The sequence below is a fragment of the Amblyomma americanum genome, chromosome 8 (assembly GCF_052857255.1).
Source record: "Amblyomma americanum isolate KBUSLIRL-KWMA chromosome 8, ASM5285725v1, whole genome shotgun sequence".
Classification (NCBI taxonomy): Eukaryota; Metazoa; Arthropoda; class Arachnida; order Ixodida; family Ixodidae; genus Amblyomma; species Amblyomma americanum.
In genome coordinates this window covers 608,933-634,962 of record NC_135504.1, presented here as the reverse complement: position 1 = coordinate 634,962, position 26,030 = coordinate 608,933, and the positions used below count along the sequence as shown (strand labels likewise).

The following is a 26,030-nucleotide window of genomic DNA, read 5'->3' as shown; positions in this document are numbered from 1 at the left end:
TTAATCTGCCTGCGAAAGTTTAATTTTAATTAGCAGTAATAAGAAAGAAACTAATAGCAGAATTCAACGCAAGCAACACTTACGTTGCCGAATTTTCATCTATAAATATACTTTTATTTGCTTTAATAAAACCGAACTAAAGACAAAATTAAAAGCAGGCATTGTTTATGTTGGCGAAATTGATTTGAAAAAGTACTTATCTTTGCAACTGTTAACGGAGAGCACGTGCAACCCTACAACTTCTTGCTATGTGCTATTCTGCTTTTGTTTGTCCATTTGTTATACAAAGTATTATGCAAGAGAGATGACATGTCAAAATCTCTGAAGCAACCCTACTAACAGCAGGAGTACTAGTGTCCCTCGTAATCTACCTGCTTAAATTGTATTTTATGTTGAAGTAATAAAAACTAACTAATAGGAAATTTAAACACAAGTTTTATTTACGGTGGCGCATTTCTTCTAAAAAAATACGTACCTTTGAAACTATTAACAAAGGGCAAGTGCAACCCTACAACTTCTTACTCTGTGCAAATTTGTTCTTGCTTCTCACTTGTGAAACTGTTATGTAAGAGAGATGACATGCCAACTTGCTTGATGCAGTCTATCTAAGAAAGTTTTATTTTAAGTTGCAATAATAAAGAACAAACTTATAGCAAAACTAAACGCAGCCGCTACTTAACTTGGCTCATTTGAAATAAACGATTACTTTAGTGGTGTTCCTGTATATGCTCTCTGCGGGAGTACTACGCTGCGTTCCAATACTCCCAAGTAGACGGCTACTTAGACTACAGTGCTCTAGAACTGTACTTAGACGTCTAACCGGACAGCCGCCATCTTGGGACGCGTTCCATTTCTCGGCGAAGCAGTCTCATAAGACTGCTCATAAGATGGCGGAGCTGATGTACGCGGATGAGCGAGTCGTGCTCTTGCGGGCGTCGGACTGTACACGGAGTATAGGAAAGGAAAAATGTGAGTCATTCCATAATGTTATTTGGTACGCAAACTAGTGGCTAATTAATCTTCGTGGACGTGCGATTCCTAGCAGTGAATCACGCAGGAGAAAATCGTGCAGTTGAAAGCTTTGCTACAGCAGCGGACGCTGTACGTCTGTTTACATGATCCGGACGATGCCAGATCTTAATTAGCACCTTGATTTTAGAGAACACTCGTCGCTGTCGTTGGTTTCCTCGACGGGCGTTAAGACGGCTGGCGTGACGGTTAACAAATGTGTTCTTCTGTTGCTGTATTAGTTGCATCAACTCTTTCGCGTGCATTCTTTTTTCTCTCCACACTCTCAGAACAAATACACCGGCATGTTGCGAATTGATTTTAGTCGTTGCAGGATTAAAGATCGCTGCTGTATTTAGGTCTCTCGCTGTCTCCGAGTGCCACGTAGGGCAGACAGCGGGTTTAATGTCGCGTATGTGTTTTCCTGTTGCAGTGTATATTAGCCGTATCGCATTTCGCGCATATTAATTACAGTCTTTCGTATTCTTATGTTTACAGGACCGTCTGGACGAGCACGTTCGAGGAGCATGTACAGTTGAGCATCAATAATAAAAGAATAATCGCATATCTCTTTAGCGTCCTCTTCGGAGAGCGGTCCCGTCTGCTACAAGTAGACTGACCGATAGGCACATCCACCAGTCCTGTTTACGCGCAAATTCATTCCAGAAGAAATGTGTAAACTTGTTGAAAACACGTTTTTAATTATCTTTATTGCTCAGTTTGTGAAAAATAGTAGTACAACTGTTCATAAGCTTTAGTTACATTATTATGCCGCGAGGCGGCGTGAGCAGTAGACAAGTTCCAATACATGGACTGCTTCCTAGACGTCACACTAGACGTCTTGTTAGACGTCACACTAGACGTCTTGTTAGACGTCTAGTGTGACCTAGGGCCTAGTGGTGCTCAGTGGTCATTTGATGATGATGATATGAAAAACTTGTTTTAGAAACAACAAAAATAAAAATTACAAAGTGTTAGGCTTTTAGTGAGTGAAGTAACTCTCAAATTAACGGTTATTTTTAATGCAAGCATCAAAACAACGATCAAACAACATTATGTTTATCTAAAAACGGGTATGTAAAATTTACCAGGCAGCCCCAGTTCTGCCCCGAATGTGCACGAAAGTTGAGTTGTCGAAGAAGATAGTTGCACCGATCAGCTGATTGTTGTAGAGGCATTTTAGTGCTTTAGGGCGGAAGCGATGGCAGCCAGCTATGCCGACGATCTCATTTCGGTGCGGAGCCACAAGAAGCTCAGCCTGTCCGAGTTGCTGGACAACCTGCCCAAACAACTCACCAAGGATGTACTTCAGCAGCTGCACACTTCTGTGCTCGAGTGCGACCCCGAGCTGTGAGTCGTCGACGACTGCGCTCGCGAATCGTGCTCATTCGCAGTTGTGCCACTCGTGTGCCTGCGTTGGAAGCATTGAGTGGCGCGGGAATTTTAGATGAGTCGTATTTGTTTCATTAATGGGCAGTGAAAGACGAGGCTCAGTTTCATCCCTGGAGCCGCCTGAAGCATGACGGTGTGCAGTTCCACACTAGCTTTGAGCTGAAGGGACGTCTGGGGTTTAATTTCATTGTTCAGGTCAAGTATGTCTGCTGATTACTAGCTTTGACACTTGGGTGATGTCTGACAACACGATTACTTCTGACGAGGAAAGCTAATTCAGAGCCTTCCAGCGAGAGCTTTAACTACCATTCTGGTTATCTGAGGACAGGTCTGTCTCTAATTGTGTGTAGCTCCCTCTCTCAGTATGTGTGTTCTGTAAAAAAACGTGATGCAGCTTGTTGAGACATTTTCGCTTCTTTGTGTGCATATACGCAAACGCCACAAGAGACCAAGAAAGGCATGCTTTGCTCAGTGAATGCATTAATATGCATCGCGCAAAACAATGTCATGTGCACAAGACAGTGCAATTTTATCACAAAAGACCACTATGGTTTCGAACCTAAAGCGAAACAGCATACATGACAGTGAGGTGGGAATTGTTGGTCAGGTAAAGCCAGCAGCAAGTGAATTCTGTCCTGCGTTGTGCCTGTTCGACTGTGAACGATGTGGGACTCCCACATTTGCACTTGCTAGCCCAGCTCACCCCCAAGCCCTTCATAAAGTTGGCCTGTGGTATTGACATATTTCACTGAGCTTTTATATTTGGAGAAGGCGAAAAAATAAACTGCTGTTACCACCACAGGCTGCTGCTGCGGATGTTAAATTTAAGGCTACCGTGTCATTCACTTCCAAATGAAATCCGCCGCGGTGGCTCAGTGGTTATGTGTGGCGCTCGGCTGCTGACCCGAAAGACGCAGGTTCGATCACGGCCGCGGCAGTCGAATTTTGATGGAGGTGAAATTCTAGAGGCTTGTGTACTGTGTGATGTTGGTGCATGTTAAAGAACTCCAGGTGGCTGAAATTTCCGAAGGCCTTCACTACAGCGTCCTTCATAGCGTGAGTTGCTTTGGAACGTTAAACCCCCCATAAAACCGGAAACCAAAACTTCCAGATGATGGTCACCGTACAGTCTGTCTCTTGGTGCCGGAAAAACATCCCAGAAAGAGTAGATCCACTGCTGTCAACAGGGTCCCCCAGCAGGAGGCGGCTGTGAGTAGCCTGCTTGTGGTGGTGCTGGATGAGCAGTCACCGCCGGGCCGGCGCCACCTGGCCCTGTCTGTGCTGGAGTCCCTGTGCCCCCAGCATGGCCTGGAGGAGATGCTGCTGCCTCTGCCTCCACACCAGCTGGCCCTCTTCCTGCAAGCACTGCTGGCGCAGGTCAGTAGTTGTGTTGACAGTAAGGAAATGTCAGCTGTCTTGGCATATCCGAAGCCACTGCTACAGTGTATTTTTTTTTTTTTTTCAATTTCGTGCTGCCTGTGTGTGCAACAAGCAAAATGTGGTTGTGTCTTCTTTCACGAAGCCTGGTTGGGGGGGGGGGGGGTGGGGCATGATTTGTGCAACTGCAAATCCAGGGCATATCTGAAAGATGTCGTGATCATTCGAGAAGCCCCACTACAGTTGCCGTTGAAGTGGTGCAGAATATACCGAGTGCCACTGTATGCATATGTCAGCGCCTGTGAGCTAAATCAGCCCAGATTTGCTGAAGAGGGTAATGCGTGTCACCAAAGCACCTCCGAAAAATGCATATTTTTGCAATGGGGGACAACAACTCAATTCATGTTGTGTTAGTTGATTCACATGTTGATGTTTGTCAGGCCGCGGAAGATGGGTTTGCGGCCGATAAAATTGTATTCATAACTCAGTTGAGACGTCTACACCAGAAGGGTCGCTATTTTCGAGTGAATGGGATCCGTGCCCAGAAAACGATGTCTGTACACCGCAGTTTACTTGCGGAATCTACCAGTGAAAGTGTCATTGTTTTGGCCTTTGATGCCTTGTAGAAGCTCCATTTTCGCTGAAAGTGTAGCAACCCGTGCGGCTTGCCGTGGAGAAAACGAGGAAGGGTCGCCAGCACTCTCTGGATAGAACGCTTGGAACAACCTTGGCCAGAGCCGGATGCTACCGCCGCCGCTCCACAGCTATCTTCTCTCCGGCAGCGCTCAGTAAATGTGACCGTGGTCACCTTCCTGGGCGATCTCCACATTGTGGAGACCCGTTGTGCCGCACCTTCTCTCTCAGCTGCGTTCCTGGATGGCGGGTTGGCAGGACCCAGCTTTCGACCCGCTGCTTCCGGCGTTCCGGCCTCAGGGCGTCAGCGGGTGGTTTGCTTCATTGAAAGTAGTAGTAAAGTGTCCCTTTAAACTCCTTGGGGTGCTTTTTGTATTCTGTGAGTTCCTCTTACCTCCCACCCACCTTTCCTTTATTTTGGAACTGGTAATCGCTAATTTTTTTTTACATGTGTGTGGGGTTTGGATATGCGAGAATTCTCTTGAATTGCTAGAGATGTGTGCATGCACCCAGAAAAAGACAGGCATGCCATTGCTTTTTGTTGCTTATGCAACTGAAGTGCTGTTCCTGGCAGTAGTGGAGTTGGTTGGTTAGTGGAGGGTTGGTGAGCGGTGGTTTTGGCAAATTGTGTGACGACTGTGGGACGAGTAACACAGGTGCCTCTTGCAGGGCACAGACAGCCCTCACTACAGGAGCCTTCTTGACAAGCTGATAGGGTGAGTTCTGCTTCGTATCCCCCTGTGTGCTCTGACATTGCATCTGTCAGTTTTTTTATCTGGATTAGGAAATTGATAGGGCATACGGTGGCTGGCATTTGACAAGGCTAATGGAGATCAGTTTTGGTGGCGCCTCTCCAAGAATGGATATAACTAGGCTGATGATTGGGACTCTAGTCAGATTACTTTCAGAGTTTGGATGTGCTGTACAGCAGCATGGCTCTGTTGTTAAGCAAATGATGGAAATCCAGGCAAGCAAACAAATAATTAGCTGGATCTCTCTTGGGCATGAACAGAGGTAGTTCTGAGTGCTTAGCATTTCTTATGACCTCTGAGAACTGTGCCTTTGAGGGAAACTGTGAGATGGTAATTGCATTGCTAAAGAGAAATATCCTGAGCACATATAAGACTGTGTGTGTGTCAGAATGGGAGCTCTAGTGGAAGCAAGATGTGTCGACTTTCTCATGGTCATTTTGTTCTTATTTTCACAGGAGCTCCCATCGAAGCCCTTATATCCTGTCTGTGTTGTCTAATTTTTCTCAAGCTTCTTCCAGGCTGACCGAAATGAGCTTGTATTCTGTCTTGTTGTTTTTCTTGCTCAAGTGACATTCTGTTGAAGACAAATGCTCCACTTTTGAAGGAGAGGCTTCATGATCTCAGCAGCAAACCCTGGTGTTGCCACATCTAAGATGCACCCCAAGTGAAGCAGCACCTTGCTCGAATGGGAGGCTGGGCAGCAGGTTGGAAGGTTTTGAAAAGCTGATCACCTGTGATGAGCAGATGCATTTAAGCTTTTCTTGTGTCGTAAACAGAAAAAAACTAATCACAAGATGAAATTAGTAAGGGCAGGGATGCCGCTGACAGTTGCCTCATTTTCAAAACATCCTAAAGATTTGTGTGGACTAGCTGGCATGCAATAAGGATGCGTTTGTCTCATGTCCTCTAGTTGATCTTGGCAGCTGTGGAACATTAAAATCATGACTGCTTCCCATGACATGACAGGCTGTCGTTTTAACTTGTCTCCTGTTCAGGGCCCTGGAGGACGCCACAGTGAGTGCACAGATCAAGCGTGAGATCCTGCTGTACCTGACACGGGTGGCCGAGGCACATGTGCTCTCCCTGGGTGAGTGCTTCCTTATTTTACAGCCCACTTTGTATGTCTGCCTTGGTCTGGCCAGCTTGGGTAGCCCGGGCCCAAAGCCATGTTTGTGCCTGCTCAGTGGCAGTCAGGCATGGTGTTGTCAGCTTCATTTTAATCGTTCCGCAAACCAGCCAGCAGTGATCACTCATTGTCCTCTCGGGGTTGAAATTTTTTAGCCGTTTCTCGCGTGTTGGAAGAAGGGCTCTAGCTGTCTTGGCTTGGTAAAAATTAAAGGAAGCCAAAGGAGTGTCACTTCGCTTTTCGTAGCTGCTGCATTTTGCATAAAGATTTCCTAAAAGCCACAGTGCTGGGCATGTGAACAATGTACCTGTAGGGGCTCACGAATCTAAATACTACAACAGCGTGGACAGTCAACTCTTTTCGGCCTTGGACTACACACTAAAATCTTCAGCTCACCTGGGTCCATATTCAGAGTATGTGTCATAATAAAAAGCATCATAATCTGCCACAGTGGCCTCACCTGATTGGTCGAAATGCCGGAAGCGGTGTGGTGGTTCGGATGCAGCGAAAAGGGTCGAAGAAACTGGACGGTGACGTCAAACACGTAGTTACTCAAGGACAGCCAACATGGCGGCGCGCTGTAAAGCACAGCCTCTCGATTCGAAGTGAACTGGTCTGTGTTACTATGTTTTTCGGCTCATGAACTGGCTATAAACTGGGTATGGGGCTTTCGCTTCATCTTATCTTGCCTATAACAAATTGGATGGACAATAAATTTGGACGAATAAGTTGGACGATTTGGAAGCTCGTAATCCTAAAGAGCACCGTTTTGTTGTAGAAGTTGTTCTCTTTATTCAGACCGGATAGCGCCACTATCAACGCATGGCGCCACTATCAACGGAGTTGTCTCGTCTGCATATGTTGAATGATTTAACATAAACCATATTGTCCCACAAAATGTTTGCGTTTACTGAGGGCAAACGTGCCTTTGCTATTCTAGAACTCTCCGTTAGCTGTTGAAGCATCTTGCATCATCGTCATGTGTAATGCCTGGCAGCATGAAACCGCTCTTGTCATGGATGGTCAGTCGCCAGCGACGCCCTACTGCACCGACGTGCTTTGCACGCCAGAGGTGATTTTTTGGCGTCCCTTACAGTTCTCGATAGTTGCGGGGGTGTGGCTGTGCATTGAGCTCGCGAGTTAGCTTGCAGACTAGTTTTCAGGCGTTAGTGTGGGCATGCATGCGCTTCGTACCATGGCAAACCTATGAAAACGTCTGTGAAGTTTCCCAAGGCATAGATGAGAAACACAGCAAGATCTTTTAGCTCATCCTTTTCATTTATTTACTGCAGAATAATTAAAAACCTAACAGCGGCACATCGTGATTCTTGCAGTGCCTGCAAAAAAGGAATGAAAAAAATGGCTGTGGTTAAGCTCTGGTTAAACCTGGAGTGATGCGAGAGCTACACCTGGCCCAGTGGAACTCACTGAGTCGAATTGCAAAGTCAGCCTTTCGCCGCTCCGTTTCGCTGGGCATTCCTTCCTCATCTTCGTCCCTGGACGTGGATTCACTCCCCCTCCCCCGGTTTCGCCGACTCGCTGCGCTGCCAGCAGCAGCAGCTGCTCCGTACCACATGACCAGCCATGGTGCCGCCACAGAGCTCAAGGGGTACCACGATGAAGGCTCGAAATTCTAGTGTAATGTAGCTATCGCTACAAAGCGTAAATTACCCTCTGCACAACCATCCAATCACAGCACCAACTTACATTCAACGATGTTGCAGACAGCAAGTTGTCTTGGTTCGGCACGGAGCATGCGCTGTGCAGTGAGTGAGTGCATGCCACAAGTTTGCCTCTCCATTCCCTTTTACCCTGAAGATAAATGTAAAACGCTGTGCCATGTGAACAAGCTAACTACCGTTTATTTATTATCGGAGATTGATGGCTGCAGCGGTCGCCTTCTGTCACTGAAAAGCCATATGCAGTTTGATTCTCGCTTGGCCAGATGTCGTCATGGCAGGGGGTCAGGGATCTCCATAGCAGGAATCAAGAGTCTGCCTTGGCGGTCGGGTCTCCCGCGTAGCCCGGTTCCCCTGCCCCACAGGGGAATGAGTCTTGACCACAGGGGGTGGTCAAGGGTACTCGCTGGGAGAGGCGCGGGATTGGAGTGGGCAACTCACGAGCGGGCCCTACAAGTTGAGTATACGATATTTTCTTCTTTAAGCACAGCTTTGGCCTTTACAATGCAGAAAAGAGTATCTGAAGTAATGTTACTATTTGTTGAAGTCCATTGGGTAAATAAATCAGCTTCAATATTGCCCCTTTACAGTGAAATTCAACGCACAACTAAACTTGTGGCAGAATTTTTGTTCTGTCGCTTTGGTCGCGCGTCATTTTTCGGCACAGAGCAATAGCACCGCTGGACGTTTTGCTACGGCAACCGCAAGGCAGTGACATCTTGCCACTGCTCATAGTCGCAAACTAATCGACATCCGCCTCCAGTGCAGATGCTGCAGCACCAACCATGTGCTGCAGCAGATTATGACGCTTTTTATTATGACACAAACTCAGAATACGGCTCCTGCCCTTGTCTAACCTACTTTACCCTGACCTAACCTCAGCTCAACTGGTCTAGTCTAGCCTAAACTAAACGAACATATACTGTTGTATACTGGTGCATGTTTGGTGAAAGTTACTTGATTCAACTTTTACTGTTGCATTTAACTTCTTCAGTGCAGTTGAAGTTTGTGTATGTGATTTTAGGGGTTGTTTCCTTTTTATTTTATTATACAGTAGGGATTGTTGACTGCACTTGTATTATATTAGCATAAGTATGCAAATTGTTCTACAAGTGCCAAGTCGATGAGGTTAAAATTTTTGTTGCTATCCATACATGGTGCATATGTCTTGTGTGCATAGCTGTTCTTGAGAAACAACATCTCATCCCATCCTGTCCTTTGCGTATTGTGTAGCTTCGACTGTTTTAAATATGATGTGCACACGAGGGAGCTGGGAAATAGGAAAGGAGTGAAGCGTGCGGGGGAACTCAAAAACACTGGTTAGCGTGTTGCCTGCATTGTGAGCGACAGCTGTTCGCATGCAGAGCAGAACGACCCTTGCGTTGTTGCGTTGTTGCGCACCACTTTACTTTGCACCCTTTCGTGTTATCCCCTTCAGGCACTGGGTTCACATATGTGGACGCATGCTAAGCCTCCTCATATTTTTGTACGCAAGGCGAATTTCCACCTTTGAATACCGCGCTCTTACCATTTTGACCCTCCCTGTCAACTTTGTGGCGTTATCTTTTGTAGCTACAGTGAAATGCGTTTAAAAAAAAAAGAAAATATGTGCATCACGTCGTTCTTTGGCGGGATGAGTACATAGCTTCCTTTTTTGCTTTCTATCTTTACAAATGATCGTGAATGATGCGATTTTGGGCTTGGAATATGTCGATAATTTAATGTAGAAATAGCACACCAATTTTCATCGTCACGTGTCCACATATGTGGACATGGCGCTTTAATGTCGAAAATATCAAAGTGGCGTTTTCTCGCTACAACGCGCTGTTTTTTTTGTGCACGTACGGTAGGAAATGGGCTAACTGCTTAAGGGTGTTGAAAACTGCTTGTACAAAGAGAATGTTGGGTGACTCCAGCGCTGAAGCGTTTTTCATGAAAATAGCCGATGTACAAGCGCCTCCAAAGAAGTGCGGCTGACCGAGCAATGAAGACCCGCAGATGGTCGCAAAGAATCCGCCACTTAGCTGAGCCGTTGCCGGCAAACACAGCGCACTATGACCAGTGCTTAAAGGCAGTTTGGTCTGGGAGGGTCGTAAGCCTCTACCAATACTCAAAAAGAGATCTGATACCACTTGGGCTAGATTGTAGAACGCACGAATCCGGAGGAAGCAACCATTTTCAGTGAGGGTCAGAACATTTTTTCTCTATTGTTTTGAAAATTTTGCTGCGGTTTTTAGCAAGGATCGTTACATTATGTATGAAACCCAAGATGGACAAAGTGGCAGCACTGCACAAGGCAGGGTGAAAAAGGGGAACCCGTGCCCTCACACCATGGTCGGTTCAGAGCTGCTGGCTAAGCTACAAATAATAATCAGCACATTTGTAGAACGAGGGGACAGTTTGTTTCAGGTCTCGGGCATAAATTGATCAAACAGTGACCTTCAAAATTGATCTTCATTTTTGCAAAAACCATGTGTAAAGCAGGCCGAAAGATGCTGCCTCTCCACCTGTGCTCAGATCACTTGAGACCCCTTTGATGCAGCCGGACTTGAAGCATTACTTATGATGGAAGCAACCATTGGCCCTAGCTTCTGAACACGTTAATTACACAACGGTGCAAACGTGAAGGCTGCACATCTAAGAGCCACGTTCGGGGCTCGAAATACCGAATATTCCTCTGCCCGTCGTCACAGAATGACTGCTTTTATCTGTTTTATAAATCATGCACTGAATAATTCCCTGAAGCGTATATTTTCAGAGCTAAACATTTATTCATGTCTAACGATCGGTTAGAAAAGACAAGCAAATGTAGCAGTGTTTATGTTCATGTATCAGGTTTAAGGCGCTATGTCCACAAATGTGGACACAAATAAAATATGCTTGAATATGAGTACCTTTGCATAAATTTTTGCACATCACTTCTACTTAGTCTACCGGTCGTCATTTATTCAAAAGAAGATTTTTCCTTTCAGCAGATTTAATTGGCGCCTGAATGGGTTATGCCAGCGTCACAGAAGCAGGCACCTAACTGTCGCTGTAGAAGCACACCCATTGTGAGGGTGCCCGTGCTGCAGGGGATGCTGAGCGTGTGCTCAAGCAGCTGCCTGGTTGGCTCATGGACTGCTCGCTGCTCTCGTCTCCACGCTTGCTGGGCGTGTCCTCCATCACTGGGCCGTCTTGCGCACCCACCTCACGCTTCCGGCGCTCCGAGTCTGTCCAGGCTGTCTCGGAGCTGGATGGTGTTGTCTCCCAGGAGACCTTCACAGTCCTCTCTTCGGGTCAGTTTCGTTTGCTGTGTTGCCTGTGCCGCACAGACCAGAAATACCAGATTAGATAAGCACTCGCTGCCAGCATGGATGCTGCTTCCTTTGCGTCCACTTGGTGTGTACTGGGAAGCCACCAAGAGGCGTTCTTTCTTCACTGTGAAACCCCAGGCCTGTGCTGATGTTGTGGCTAGAAGGTTCCTCCTGAAGTGAATGGCTGTTTGAACAAGGCTGCGGATTAGTTAAAAGCCTCATGGCCTGCCTCAGTGGTACATCTCAAAATTTAATCCCTAGCATTCTGAAGGGATCTTATTCTTGCTGGTGGATCAGTTAGTGTTTTAGAACAACTGGGCAAAAGGCAGGGCAGAAAAAAAGTCTTCTGTGAGATGGGTGAGTGTGTCCTGCCAACTTTCAGCATAATTCGTGAGCATTAAAATGTTTAAATTATGTTCCAAGCGTAGTGGAAGGCAGGCAGTCTCACGGGCTGTACCAGATTCAGTGATCTGTCATCTAGCTTTGCTGTAGTTGGAGAAATCTAGCTGCAGTCTGTGTTTATTGCAGATTTGCTTATGGTTTAGAAGAACTTGAGATTTCATAATGAAAGTCATCTTTGGAACAACAAGTCTGGGGGTGTTTTAGATGTCAAAAATGTTAGCCAGTTTGTTTATTATGAAACTTAAAGGGGCTGCAAAACACTGCTTGAACGGATGCCGGTTACGCTTCAGATGGATTCTTTATGTCACACAGATGCTGACTCAAAAAGAATTACGAGAATCGATGCATAGGAACGGGAGTTATTCAATGAAGAAATTTCAAAATACAAGCAAACAAAATGCTTCCCTCAACTCGATTTTCGCAGAGCTTCCCATTCCCATTTCACTCTCCCAATGACGACACCCAGGGCGACCAATCAAAACAGCCTATCTTAGCACGTGGCGGAAGTTTGCACTCCATGGTTGCCTGTTCTCTGTAACTCATTCATGCCAAGGCTGGCAATGCCGTTTGCATGGTTACAACAACCATGTGAACGCCCAGCTGACCCAGCGATGCTTCACCGTCACGTCGACGGCGCAGAAGGGAGCACTGATCAGTGACGTTCCCTTACTTATGGATCCGAACTGGAGCGCGAGATACTGCAATGGTGTGACAGCCTGTGCAAGATATCAGACACATTTAGCATAGCGCGTACCGCTACTGCTTACCGCCAACCATCGCCTGTCACTCCTAGCGCGCTGGTTGGCCACGGCGAGCAAGGAGCGTGCGCTCTTGACAGGAACGTGGTGCCATCTGGCGCCACCGCCCGGTCATTCTCCACAAACTGACGATGCGCACTGCATACTAAATGTGAAATGAACGCATCCTTCCTTGGGACCGAAACGAACGCTTATAGAGTGCAATGGCTCGATCGGATTGATTCCACAAAGCCGCTCTCAGATACATAGAGAGTAGCCATAAGTGTTTAGTGCTAGGTCGTAGGATGTTTACAGAGAGGCGCAAAGTCCTTCGATGCAAAAAGTAGCCAGTGCCTCTGGTGGCGTGTTTTTGTTTTACCTGATTTACAGTGCTTTTATCTAAGGCAAACAAGCTGGTTTTGTTAATGTGATATAAAACACATAAACTTGACAAAACGTATCTCTAGTTATTAACCCAATTTTCAGTTTATTTACTCGCGCAAAGTGATGTCATATCCGCTGCTAAAAACCGCCACTGTATGGTGACACCGTCAGCGCCACGTATTTGTTTTTGGGAGCTAATTAAAATATTAAAACCGCAGTATACGCGATACGACCGATGCTAATAGCGTCACTATAATTCATTCTATGCAACCAACAGGCAAAACAGTGCACTGAAAATGTGTTTCGGGGCCCCTTTAACAAACGAAAAAAGGTATTGCTAAGCAGGGGAAAAATTAAGGCCAGAACAGTTCTTGTGTGTATCTTATTCCACTTGTTTAAGCTTAAGTGCCTGCCCACTGACTGACCTGTGCAGCCAAGTTCTACACGGGGGACCAGTGGCTGAATGGGGCGGCCTTCTCGGCGCTGTGCGTATGGCTGCGGCTGGCTGTGTCCCTGGGCTACTCGGATGAGATGCTGGTGTCGGCCAGCAAGAAGTACTGCCTCTACCTGGTGGAGCAGACACACCGCAGTGAGTGTTATGCTCTTTGAGTGCATAGTGAAACCTCATTAATATAGAAATCCGGATGATTTGGACTGCCGACGTGGTCTCAGCCAACACCCATGTATGGTTGCCTGTTTGGACATGCTTCTGACCCATGGTGTAAGAATATTTTAGGTGGTGACACTGACCGCTCGCCGCAGCAAAGAGTGCGCGCAGATCATGTTCGCCCTCTGGTACATGCACCGGCCGCAAGGGTGGAAGCGGTTTTCATGGCTTTCGGTGCAGTTTTAGACTGTTGGTGTTTTGTGCAGCCAGAGTGCATCACAAAGTGTGGACGTTAGGTTCTCGGCTTCCACATTGTGGTAAGCACCGTGCACAAATTTTGCTAGGACTAGCTCTAGCGCTATTCTTGCAGAGCTACAAAAAATTTCCACCAGTCAAGCTCAGCTCATCGCCAAGGTTGGCCAACTAAAAAACCAGCTCGTAACGACGGAGAAAACTATCTCTGTTCTGAACAAAAGAATGACCGATCTCAAGGATCACTACCAAACTCTGAAAACCCTCCGAACAGACCTTGATTCTGTCCGAACTAACGCCACCCAGACAGCCAGCTTAGCCTCTGCACTAGAAGCACGTCTGGATGACGCTGAAAACCGATCCCGACGGAATAATCTAATATTTTGTCGCCTTGAAGACACAATTGCGACCGAAACATATGCCGAAGCTGAAGTGAGTGAGTGAGTGAAAGACTTTATGCTACCCTCCGGCTCTCCCTCTCAGTCGAGAGATGAGGGCCAGAAGGGATTGGGGTGGACAAGGTCGCCGCGTCAGATGCTGGCCTGGATTTCTTGAATCCCGGCGGCCTCTCCAGCCAGTTGGATGGTGAGGAGCGGGTGCTCAGGGTCCAGGCTACGCAGCAAGGTCTCCCAGTCGTCTCTACTATCTATTTTATTCGCCCTGCCTTGGGATTGTGAGCACTCTCAAATAATATGGTCGAAGGTCCTTCTCGCTCCACATTTCTTACATTTGTCATCCTCAATTTCTGGGATAATATGTTTAATTAATATTGGGTGCGGGTAGACGCCTGTTTGAAGACGTCTCCACGCCACCGCTTGCTGATTATTAAGCTTCACACTGGGCGGGGGAGGTTGCCTGCAGTGTTGCATGTAGTGCTGAGTTACTTCTTGATATTATATTAGTCTCTTCCGTGGTTCTCGAGGTGGGGCCCTCCTTGAGCTGCTTGGTGGTTGAGATCTTGAGCCAGCTCATGGGCAGCCTCGTTGCCACGGACAGATTTGTGCACGGGGGTCCAGATTATGTTAATTGGCCTGTCCAGTTTTGTTTGTCTTAAAATTTTGGCTGTGAGAGGAGGGACCCTCCCTCTACCGAAATTTTGGATTGCAGTTCGGAATTTGATCCGACGCAAGTCAGCGCCATCGCAACTTCCTCTGCTGTTTCTATATTTGTCCCCCTTATGGTGGTGGCTGTGGTTGGGTTGCCCCGGCAGTCCTCCATTTTTTTATTTTCGTCTCCTGCGACATCTACGTAGGCAAGCTTTTCTTTTGGTTTTTCGCTGTATATGCGTTCCAGTGCTTGGGCTCTCTTTTGCCTCCTCTCTTTGTGCAGGTTTTTTTGGGAAAGGGGGGATCCTAATGCGGCACCTGTTTTCCTTGTCCTCCCTTTCTTGTGTGCCCCTGTCTGCTTTGAGTCCGATTTCGGCTACAGTGGCTCTGCCCGCATGTGTTATGCTTAGCCGCTGTAGTTGTGATATCTCTACTGCCTCTCCTAGCTCTGCAAAGTATTGTGCATCCTGAGGGCCAGGAGCTCCTCTGAAGATGCGCATAGGGGTAGCACTAATGGTTTCTCGATGCATTTCCTTATGAGAGTGTCAATCTTGTTTCTCTCTGCTGCTTTTAAATTTAATTACGGCGTGTCATAGCTGATTCTGCTGATTATGAAGGCCTGTATTAGCCTGATTAGGCTTTTCTCTTCTAGGCCCCCTCTGAAGATATAATCATTCGTCACTGCCAGGATCGCCTTAACATATCAATCGACCCTAAAGGAATAGAACACGCACATCGCCTTGGACGCCATTCTGATGACCGTCACCACCCAATAATAGCTAAATTCACGTCCTACAAAACTAAAGACAACATTCTCTCAAATGCCCGGAAACTAGAGGACACGTCCAATAGCATCGGTGAAGACTTCTCTCCTGTTCAAACCGTGTGTAGTCACATTGTAGCACTCGTCAAATTAAAAAAGGTTAAATTTTCTCTTTGCTACAAAACATTACACATTGGTACTAAACGTTACATGTACGATATCTCATTGCAGACGGTTAGAGAAATACCACTTCTTCCAAAAGCGGTCAATACCCGTTCCGGTACCTCGACGAGCAATTACTTTTCGGTCTCTATAACCTTCACAAATATTTGCAGTTTTATGCCGAAACGAGAGCGTGTGTCTAGCATAGTCACATCATCTAACAGCAGTATGCTGATACTAACTGAAACCTGGCTTGCCAATGATATTACTGATACTGAAGTTATTGCTGATTTGCCAAATTTTTCCGTCTATCAAAATTATCGCACAAATTCTCGAGAAGGTGGCGTACTGATTGCTGCTGGACCGGAATTATCATGCTCACCCATCAGCCTCAATACTGTGGCTCTTGTGCCGTTCTTCACCACATTCAGTTCTAATCGGCATGTGTTATAGGCTAGCCCAAAATTTTCCCGTGAACTTAACAACATGCTAGATCAACTCACTGCACCATACCCGAACGCGCATATTCTTCTATTTGACGATTTTAATTATCCCGGAATAAACTGCTCTCTTTCACAGCCAATCAGTGCAGAATGGAGGGATTTTCTCGATGTTTGTTTGAACTTTAACCTTTCTCAACTAGTAACCTGTCCAACACGTTATCGCAGGCGATTCGAGCAACATTTTAGACTTAATACTGAGCACTCGTCCTGACAGTTTATCACCCATTACATACTTAGAGCCCATTAGTGATCATAAAGTCATTCAAGTAGATTTCTCCTTCCGTGCCGAGTGCCATGAAACACAAGGGAAAACAATCGCCCTGTATGACAAGGGTTGTAGAACGTGGTCCACATTTATTGGAGGTCCCGGTAGCTGCGGCTGGTGAGCCGGCAAAGCGGGCTGTCGACATTACTGGCCAGGCCGGTTGCCGAATAAGTTCTGTGCAGCTCCGAGCTTCGTCTTTGTCATCAGCGCCACTGGCGATGCCCCCCCCCCATTAGCGTGGTGCGCGATAAAAGAAAAAGAAAAAAAATGTACAGGTTTCACCATGTGGGTCAAGTTCAAAACACAGCTAGGCCGCTGGGTGGGGTATGGGCGGTTGAGCCTGGCTGCTTCACAGAGGGCGGCGAGGGGAGAAGGATGATGGGGAATAGTGATCCACGAATTGGTGTGCTCCAGTCGTAAGGTGAACTGGTGGGCCAGGCAGTGGGGTTGAAGCTGGCCAGGAAATAAATGCCAGTGCCGAGAATGCACCCACGCCGGGATTTACATGCGATATGTGATGGGCGCTGGCCCAGTGGGTGCAGGCGAACGTATGGCGTGCGGAAACCGCAACCATAGAAGAGAAGCGGATGCCTCGGCCGCTGGCGACGGTGAAATGACAGCACACGACACTGTGCTGGAGATCTGCTGTATGGAGCTTGGGCTAATGTGTAGGGAAGTGGTCGAAGCGGGCGACGGGGTGCACCGGCTGTCGGCAAAAGAAAGCTCACTGTGGCATTGGGACCGCTTGCTGGGTACAGAGGGCGCAAGTCCAGGACGTAGGGGTCGGAATGGGAAGGAAACAGTAGAGCCGAGTCCATTGGCGGTGTTGGATAGGACACGCTGTGATGCGTCGCATGCCTGGCACCTCCTGCGATGGCAGTCTCATCTGTAGCGGAGGCACAGTCACTTGTTAAGGCGCCAGGTGGTCAGGGAGCCATGGCAGGAAATTCGGGTGGCACGTGATGCGTGACAGGGCTCTGGCGTGGCTTGCATGCGCGCCTCACGGCAAGAAGGACAGATGGGCTCACTGTGGTTGGCCATGAGGTGGCAGAGGAACATGGGACTAGAAGGGAGTTGGGGCAGGGCAGGGCAGGAGGCGCCCTTGGACGGGAGGGTGGACGGGCATCCGAAGGGGCCAGTGGAGCAAACTTGGGAGCGGCTCCGGTGTAGGAGCGGGCAGAGGGAAAACCGAAGCAGCTATGTGGAGGGATTTGGCCAGTGGTAGCGAGTCGAGTGGTAGCGCAGCTTCTCAGCCCGGAACAGCAGCGCAGAGAGTTGGCAGGAGCTCCAAGCCAAAATACACTGTCAGGCCCTTCTTGAAGTCAGCGTAAATGTCGGGGCCAGGAGGCGGCGACCGCAGCATTGTCAGGAGATTGGGTGGGAGTTCGCGGCTGTTGTGCTGATCGTGCAGTAGCTGGCTGGACACGTGGTGCGATGGTAGGCGTGTACATGGCGGCGAGAAGAAGTTGCTGAAAACCGGACGCGAACAACGGGCATGCAGCGGCAAGGCCAAGTGGAGGGACAGGACGGGCAGGAGCGCAGAGCCAGTGGGAGCAGCATTGCATGTGTTCATCTGGAGTCACCAGATGTGGAAGGTGACCCACGTTTATTGGAGGTCTCAGTAGCCGCGGCTAGTGAGCCGGCGGAGCGTGCAGTCGACGTTGCTGGCCAGGCCAGTTGCCGAATGTGTCCTTCTCAGCAGGAGCGAGCTCGACGAGAAGGACACAGTCGACCAAGATCTGCTCGCACCGCTGGGTGCAGTGTCAGCACCTAAATATATTCTTATACCGTGTTCTGATCAGAGCCCAGAATGCCTCCGTATGAACGACATAGTGATTGATGGTGCTAATCTCCCGCATGTCAAATGTCAGAGAGGCAGGCATAGTGACATTTGGAAGGCCCTTGTGCCAAATAATTGTGGTCGCATATTTCCAGCTTCTCTTCTCTGAGCATCAGGCAGCTACAGTTTTGGATGCCGATCACTGGTATTTCCATTTTCTGATTCTTCCCTTCTTTTATTTCTGCCGCTCTGTCAAGGAGGCCATTCGGGAGTGCATTAACAATAGTGATAATGTGCACGAGCATCTGACAGAGTGGTTCACAAAAATTGTTGTTGTTTTAGTCTCAGAAGTAGCTAGCACCACCCTGGTTTTCTCCATTTACTATAATGTAAATCGTTTCTGGCAATTTTTGGGAGGACGTTGGCTAATTAGGACTTCTGGATAACTTGGACACTTTTCCTGATTCCTTGAACGAGGTTTTACTGTACCAGTTAGAAAACTCTGCTTTAAAACCCTTTGGCCATTTCATGGAGGTTGGAAGACAGCAGATGCCATCTATTGGGTGGGAAGCATGTTATTTGTGATGTCCTGCAAGTATTGCTATCTCCTTTTTGTGCTAAGAAAATCGTCTGAATGTCGTGGGTGGCTTGACAGTCTGCTGACCCCCGTCAGATTTCTGTGGAGATGTGAAACTGGTATTTTTAAAGAGTTCATGGGTGGCCAGAGCAACTGGTGTGGCCAGCATGTGTGCTTAGCTTAATGTATTTCAGATGTACTTTATTTACTCGCGTAATGAACGCATGCCCAACTTTAGTTGTCACAATTTGGAATTTTTAATAAACGCACCCGCTGCAGTCCCGCGAACGGCCCCACTGTAGCTTTCCCACTTCACTCAATCCGGCTAATGTCATGGCAACAGGAGCAGCAGCCACGCGGCACCTTCTTGCCTAAATGCTTTTTTTATTATTATTATGCCGACCCCCTCTAGGCCCCCCCCCCCCCCATCCAATCCTAAGCCACGTGGCAGACCAAACTGCATGCTCAACCGTTGTCTTTCGGCACTCCGAAAGGTTTTCCAATACTTGTTTTTGAAGTACTGTCTACCATAACTCGATTCACTAACGGCAAGATTGTAGAGACATCGTGGCGCACAAGCACACAGCGAGCGAAGCTGAGGAGACTGCCCACGCCGGCCAGTGGTCGCTTCCCGCAACTACGAAGCTTTTAAAGCCGGTGGCAACCGCCAGCAGGTCGGCGGGAGTGCGCAGAGACATCCTATCAAAACTACGCTAGACGGTGGCACTGTGGCGCAGATTCTAGCCCTACTCTTCTGGCAGACATTCCTACTCTGTGAAAGCTTTGTCAGTTGCTATTTTTTTTTCTTTTGCCTGTATTGCGTTTTGCCTTGGCGATGGGCGGAAATGTCAGTTACACGGGCGGTTTCATGTTACAGGCTGTGGAGTATGCAGTTGAGCACGGGGCTCATGCTGCCGGTAGGCATTTCGGAATAGACGAAGTCAGTGTGCGTTACTGGCGTAAGCAGCACGACAAGCTGCACGCTACAAATCGGGAGTGGCACGCCTTTAGGGGACTGAAGACCCGAAAGTTTTCCGGTCTCTCTGAATATGTGTGAAAGGAAGGCTGTGTCATTTTATGCGAAATGATCAGGACGCATACTCCTAGATCTTGGACGCAAGGCGCTCGCTGCCAGCTGACTTGGTCACAAAGAGTTTCAAGAAGACCGGAATCGCAAATGCACTGGATGGCAGCGAGGGCGACCAGTGGTGGGAGTGCGATGTGCAAGTGGCCAGCGACCTGAATGACGGGTCTGGCGATTCGGAGTGAAGTGCAATAAAAAAAGCTGCCTGTTTGAAAATAGTGTACGCGTATATTTACTGCAAGAGGTAAGCTATCTTATGCATTTTATTTTGCATTACAGCATTTTTTGCTCATCCCGAAAAAGTTTTCATAAAATTTACCCTGCATAATAAATGCAACCCCCAACTTTGCTTTGGTTTTTTGAAAAAAAAGTGCGTTCATTGCGCGAGTAAATATGGTAGCTGTGGTTTTGTGCTGGGGCGATCTTTTTGGCAATGTCTCGAGTAATTGAGCAGAGGCTGATCTGGCCACTAGAGCTGCATGAGGCACTGAAACCAGAAGCAGTGGTTGACTCATTGTGATGTCAGTAAGGCTCTGTCATCTAAGGGGCACCTCCAGTTTTTGTCTTTTTGAGATGGGCAAATTTCACTGAAAATGTGGTATCTCTTACTGAGCCTTCTGATCTCTTTTATAAAGTTTCTTGTCTGGCAGCCTCAAAACAGGATGATCTCTGCAGGCAGCCGTGCATTTCTATTGTCAGGAACAACCCGCTTAGTTTTGTTTGCTGTGCGTTTGGTGAATGGGAAACTTTTAAGCTTGTTTTTTGTCATTCGAGACATACAGTGAGTGCAATTGTCCCGCACTGTCATCATCTTAGCCATTCAAGCCATGTGATGGTTTCAGTAGCCTGCTGTTGTCTTTTTTTTTCTCTCTTTTGTTCTGCTGATTGAATTGCAAAACCATGGGTCCAAGAAATACTATAACACAGTTAGCCACTCAAAATGTTCCTCTGCCCTTTAGTGGCCAATGCTGTCAGTGCTGTGTTAGTTAGCAGGTATTGTTGCACTGCACTTTGTGCATGACATATAACAGGCTGCAACGATGTGAGTGCGAAGCTAAAAGGTCTTCAACCTATTCTAAAGACCCACGCGAGCTCAGTTGCAAGTAGCTGCTGAACGGCTGTGGTTGCAGGTGCAGCGGTAATGACTAAAAAAGTTCACTTGTGTCTTTCTGTTGCTTCCATCATGCTGCGGCGGTAGTTGTGCCAGCAAAGTGTCTCCTTCGTGCATCACTCGCTAGCTGCGTTTTTCTCAAGCCTTCTGTGCTTAATGGCTCATGTCGTCGTGCTCTTGCTTTCTTTCAGAGCCCATGCATGCTGAAGACTTGGAGCTGCAGCACCTTGTGAGGAGATTCATTTTTTATCCTGTGGCATTTTGATGAGGGTCTGTGGTGCGCAGTGCCTGGTGGAAGTGGTGCGGGCCCTGGACCTGGTGTGCCAGCTGGATGGCAGCCAGGTGCCCGAGGTGGTGCTGGTGGTGCAGAGGCTGGCCACCGGCCACCTCTTCAGTCGGGTGGCACTGGCCACCGCTGTGCTCGAGTTCTTCCTCCACCACGGTGAGCTGGAAATGCACCTGGAGGCCAAGGAGAACAGAAATTGAACCTAGTACTGCATTTCAGGCTGGAAAGAGACACATTAAAACTGACCAAGAGTGGCACACAAGTGGACATGAATTGTGGGATTGAGGTACAGTCACCGACCGGACTCGGCGGGACCCGGAAAATTGTCTGAATAAGTCCGAAGATTCAGTCAAAATGATGTTTCTGCAAAAAATTGGCTTTAAAAACAGCGAATGCGCTTCTCCCCCAATTCCGCTTGCAAGCAGTAATATTAGGCTTTATCTGAGCCACTGTCATGCTTCCGTCATGTTCACACCACCTCGCGTCACAGTAGTCAACCAGACAATGCGACGCTGCCACAGGTTGTGCTGCAAACAAATGCACGCACCGCACAAGGCAAGAACAGCTGCTTGTTTCCATGCCCAACGATGCACACGAAGACAGAGAGGTAATCCACGGGGAGTTCCCTGCCGTCCGAGCTGCGGTGGGTGCCCCCGTTTTCAACACGACCGCTAGCACTTTGTAGGCCATCTCAAGTGGCAGCCGTAATGAACAAATAGCCAAGCCTATCCAAGCCCGACTGATCCCACTTAAATCTAAAATGGCACCTTTCACAGTGGCAGAGAACCGGCTTGTTGCGACAGAGATGCCCGTTTCTGTCTATATTAAGCCGTAAAAACGGAATTTTCGGTTGAAAAAAAAAAAAACAATCTCTGCAGTATTGTTGGCATCTGTTTTATTTCGAAAGATGGAACTTCTGGACTCCAGAGAGTCCAAAATGTCGGTCTTGATAAAGTACACGTTCCGATGAGGTGCGTGACAGTTCCTCAGCGAGGTCCAAAATATCGTGCAAGTCCAAATTATTGGAGTCTGAAAAACCAGTTGGCTACTGTAAATACGTTCTTCCCACATAACCGCTGCTGAAACTGCCGACCCCAACCCGTAATTGCGAGCGGTACCGAGTGCACGCCGACCACGGCAGGCTGAGCTCTTTGGGAACAACACTCTGGCTGACACAAAATGGCATTTATTGCCACAATAACAGTAATGCCAGCTAGCAACAAAGTATGTGAAGGTTGTACTAGCAAGGTTACAAGGGCAGGAGATGAGCGTCCGCCCCACTGGCACGTGATGGCGTCCCAGAGCTGAAGGGGAAGCCTAGAACGCAGATGAGTGCATCTGGGGATTAGGGGACAAGGCGGCCCCTGGAGGGGGTCCTGCTCTACTGCTGAGCAGGGCTTCTCCATCAGGCATGCTTTCTGCCCCTTTACGAGTTGCCATTGGTCGTTGTGCCTCAGGCAGCACCAGCTCTGCACACGTTCAAGTCACCATGGATGGCAACCTCCTGCCTCTATATTTGTGGCCTTGTTGTGATTTGGGATTGGCTGTGGCTGTAGATGGTATGTGCAAACATGCTCGACATTTTGTTTTATTCAGTGCAGATTTTTGTAAAAATGCCGCAACAGCTACAGAGCACCTCTTTAACTGTTGGGCTAACTTGACAGAATGATATGCTGTTCAAACATTTTTGTAAATTTTGACTGCTTACTTACATAACACATTCTAATTAGTTTTTAAATAGAATTTTATTGAATGTACAGTTAAGCCTCGATTTAACACAGTCTGCAAAAAACGGCAGTTTACTTTGTAATACTGAAATTCTGCTGCATCAAGATTAGTCTCCCAGCACACTAAGAGTCTGCCAAAAACACACTGCGGGTAACACGCAAGAAAAACCTTATTTGTGATTAAAGTGGTCTCTTACATCTGCCCTTTCTTCGCCAGCAGCATTGGCATTATGTGCGTCTTGCTTATGTTGTGAGCTTGCGAGCTGATCCGCCATTGCGAAGGCTGTCAGCGTCTGCCTTCCTTCTTTTATTCTTTCTCCATGTTGATGAGATCACCAACCAACGAAATAAAATGAGGCTAGTCTTTTCTGCCTTAAACGTGAGGAGTGTGTCATCTTGCACGTTGACGAATTGTCCGAGTGAGAAATGAGGTTTTCAGGCGTGGAGTGCGTGATGGGCTTCGCAGCTGACAGGTGTGCACTGACCCCTCTGGTCCTTTCACCAAGATTTGGGCATAGAGCTTTAGACATTTGCAAACACGATGAATGCGGCTTGCTACCTTTGAACATAGGCAGCGCCGATTTTCGGCGAGATAGCGAGAGCCGTGGGCTGGCCTGGCATGCCAGCCTCGCCTGTACCACCCCAGATGGCGCGCTTGTCACTGTGATCGTCATCGTATTTGCACCTGCCATAGAGGAAGGAATGAGAGGCGGTTACGTTACCACATTTTCTGTAGCGAGCGCCCCTCTACTTGGCCACAGCTCTTGCTCATGCGGAGCAGACAATGCAGCAGCAGACGACGCCCAGCATTACTATTGCCTGCGCCGGCAGCCAATGACTCCCAGCAGTCCTTGTGAAAGCGCGTGACTTTCTGGCATGCAGCTCGAGGGCCTCGGCCTATGCACTCTGTATGTGAAAGACAGGCGGCGCCCGTATTACGTTCGCAGTCCTATGCGTGCTGTGGTACGCGCCCTGCTTAATCACTGACACCCATGAGGCTGTTTTTCCTATTCCAGCCAGCATTGAAATTTTGAAACATTGAAAGTGCGGCAAAATCTACTTGGCTATATTGAAGCCAGAAATGCATGGTGTTCTATGGGCCCAAAGTTATAAAAATTGAAATACTTGGTTACATCGATGTCCAACTGTATTATATTGAATGAAATGAAGCACTTTGCATATTTCATGCACAGCACTAGCACATTTTTATTTGACACTCAGATAGAACTGCATCGTATTGAATAAATCAAAGTGACCTGTATGTACCATGCGAAGCTTGGTTACACCAATGCATTTTTTTTTGTTTAACTGAATTGAAATGATTTTGTCTTAGCACGCTGTACTTGTTGTGCAAAACAGGGGGGAACTAGAATTCAGCCGTGATAACTTTTCTTCAGGGGCAGCTGTGCTGCACAAGACTGACGACTTGCTGGGCCAGTTCTTCTTGGGCCCTGGGTCACGTGCCTGCCTGAACACGTCCAGTGCCCTGCAGGTGGTCCACTTCACTGTGCGCAACTTGGCCGCTATGTGCGATGCAGGTGCCACCGAGAAATACTTTCCCTCCCTGCTCAAGGTTGGTGGGGCACACTAAACTGCTGGCACTGTGATGACTCTTGATTTCAGTTTCATTATAATCAGGTTGCCACGGGTGAAGTTGCACTTACATCGCGCACAACACAACACGAGACGGGATGTGCGGAGCACACATTGACAGTGAAGATCGCACGTTGATCGCCACCGACAGTGGCCAGCCAAATGAGGCCAGCACCTCCTCACCTTTGAGATGCCTGGCTGCTCTCCTATTGTTCGCCACTGTGCTTTCCCGACGTTCCATGAGGTGGTGCTAGCTTCTGACACTACGCTTCGCTGACATGCCGATCCATCTCAGGAGGCAGTCTGCAGAGCTTAGCAGTGTGAACAGAGAGTCAAGTTTTGAAGAATAGATGTGAAGTAAAGCTAAAAATAGCACAGTGTTTATTTACTGCAACAGAAATGCAGGCAAAGCATCCTTAGCTAACGGGACATGCAGCAGAAAATGCATTTTTATCACAGCTACGGTAACAATGAGGTCATAAATTAATTCAGCATCAAGAAGGCAAAAACCTTCCTAGAAAGCAACTTCAAATTCACATACTGCTAAGAAAGTTATCAAGAAAGAACCAAAACAAACATTATACATTTTATGGCAGCAGTAAGTAGCACATTGTTTATTCATATTAGCAGCAGTCCCAGCTATGAAGAACAATACAAAACAGCCACCGCTAATCAGGATCTAAAAGAGAAAGATGACTTTGTTGTCACAAACATACCACACATACGAAGGAAGCCCCCAGTCATTGAAACAAAGGGAAGCATAGGGGAAGAAAAACATTCCGTTAGTCATAACTTTGTTGTCACACTTTTTAGTGTCTACAGTCATAAAAACCACTTCGCTAAAGAAACAAAGAACATCAATTTACAGCCATTGTGACACTACAAGCACCTCGAAGCTACAGTACTTTTTTGTGACAGTGACGCTTGTTCTGGTGCATTGTAACCGCTGAATTTTTGGTACTTATATCCAATGCATGGTTTGAAAACAGCGGCTTTGTGAATTTTTGAGCTGTACAAAAGCTTTCCTATGATCGTTGTTACGTCTTTCACATTTAGCACAGAGAAGCCTGCGATTACACTGCTGCAAGCACTGCTCCGCAGGAGAGCTTTTTGGTCTGATAGCATTATCTCCACAACCATAAACAACTGTAATGCGCTCTTATGTCCGGTATCAGAGGCCTTGGTGGGAAATCATTGCAGAGTTTCCATTTGGCTTGTTTTCACTCACTACGTGAAACTTATAGCCCCCAACAAATGCCATATCTGGAGTTGGCAGAAGAGTCTCTGATGACAAGCGTTGCGTCCGCAGGGATCTTGTGGAAAGAAGCACAGGTTGCTTGTTGCGCTGGCTTGTCGTGCAAAAGGGCCCACAGCCGTATCACGTGATGGCCGTTGCAAACTTCAGTTGTGGTTATTAGACTGAGCGTTGAAGCGGCAAAAGGCAGAAGATGAACAGCAGCAAGTGCCGCACAAAAAAAAAGACATTCT

General features: G+C 47.6%; 1 protein-coding gene across 3 annotated transcripts in view; it reads left to right on the top strand.

Moving 5' to 3' along the window:
* The first annotated feature begins 2,102 nt into the window (after positions 1–2,102).
* Positions 2,103–26,030, top strand: part of LOC144100750 (AP-5 complex subunit zeta-1-like) — a 50,338-nt gene continuing 26,410 nt past the window's right edge. For all 3 annotated transcript variants that reach the window (XM_077633585.1, XM_077633586.1, XM_077633587.1), the window contains exons 1-9: positions 2,103–2,358; positions 3,588–3,777; positions 5,080–5,126; positions 6,158–6,249; positions 11,042–11,245; positions 13,220–13,375; positions 21,128–21,165; positions 21,222–21,378; positions 24,347–24,522. In XM_077633585.1, the coding sequence (XP_077489711.1) occupies positions 2,210–2,358; positions 3,588–3,777; positions 5,080–5,126; positions 6,158–6,249; positions 11,042–11,245; positions 13,220–13,375; positions 21,128–21,165; positions 21,222–21,378; positions 24,347–24,522 (1,209 nt within the window). In that variant the 5' untranslated portion in view covers positions 2,103–2,209. The remainder of the gene's footprint in view (positions 2,359–3,587; positions 3,778–5,079; positions 5,127–6,157; positions 6,250–11,041; positions 11,246–13,219; positions 13,376–21,127; positions 21,166–21,221; positions 21,379–24,346; positions 24,523–26,030) is intronic.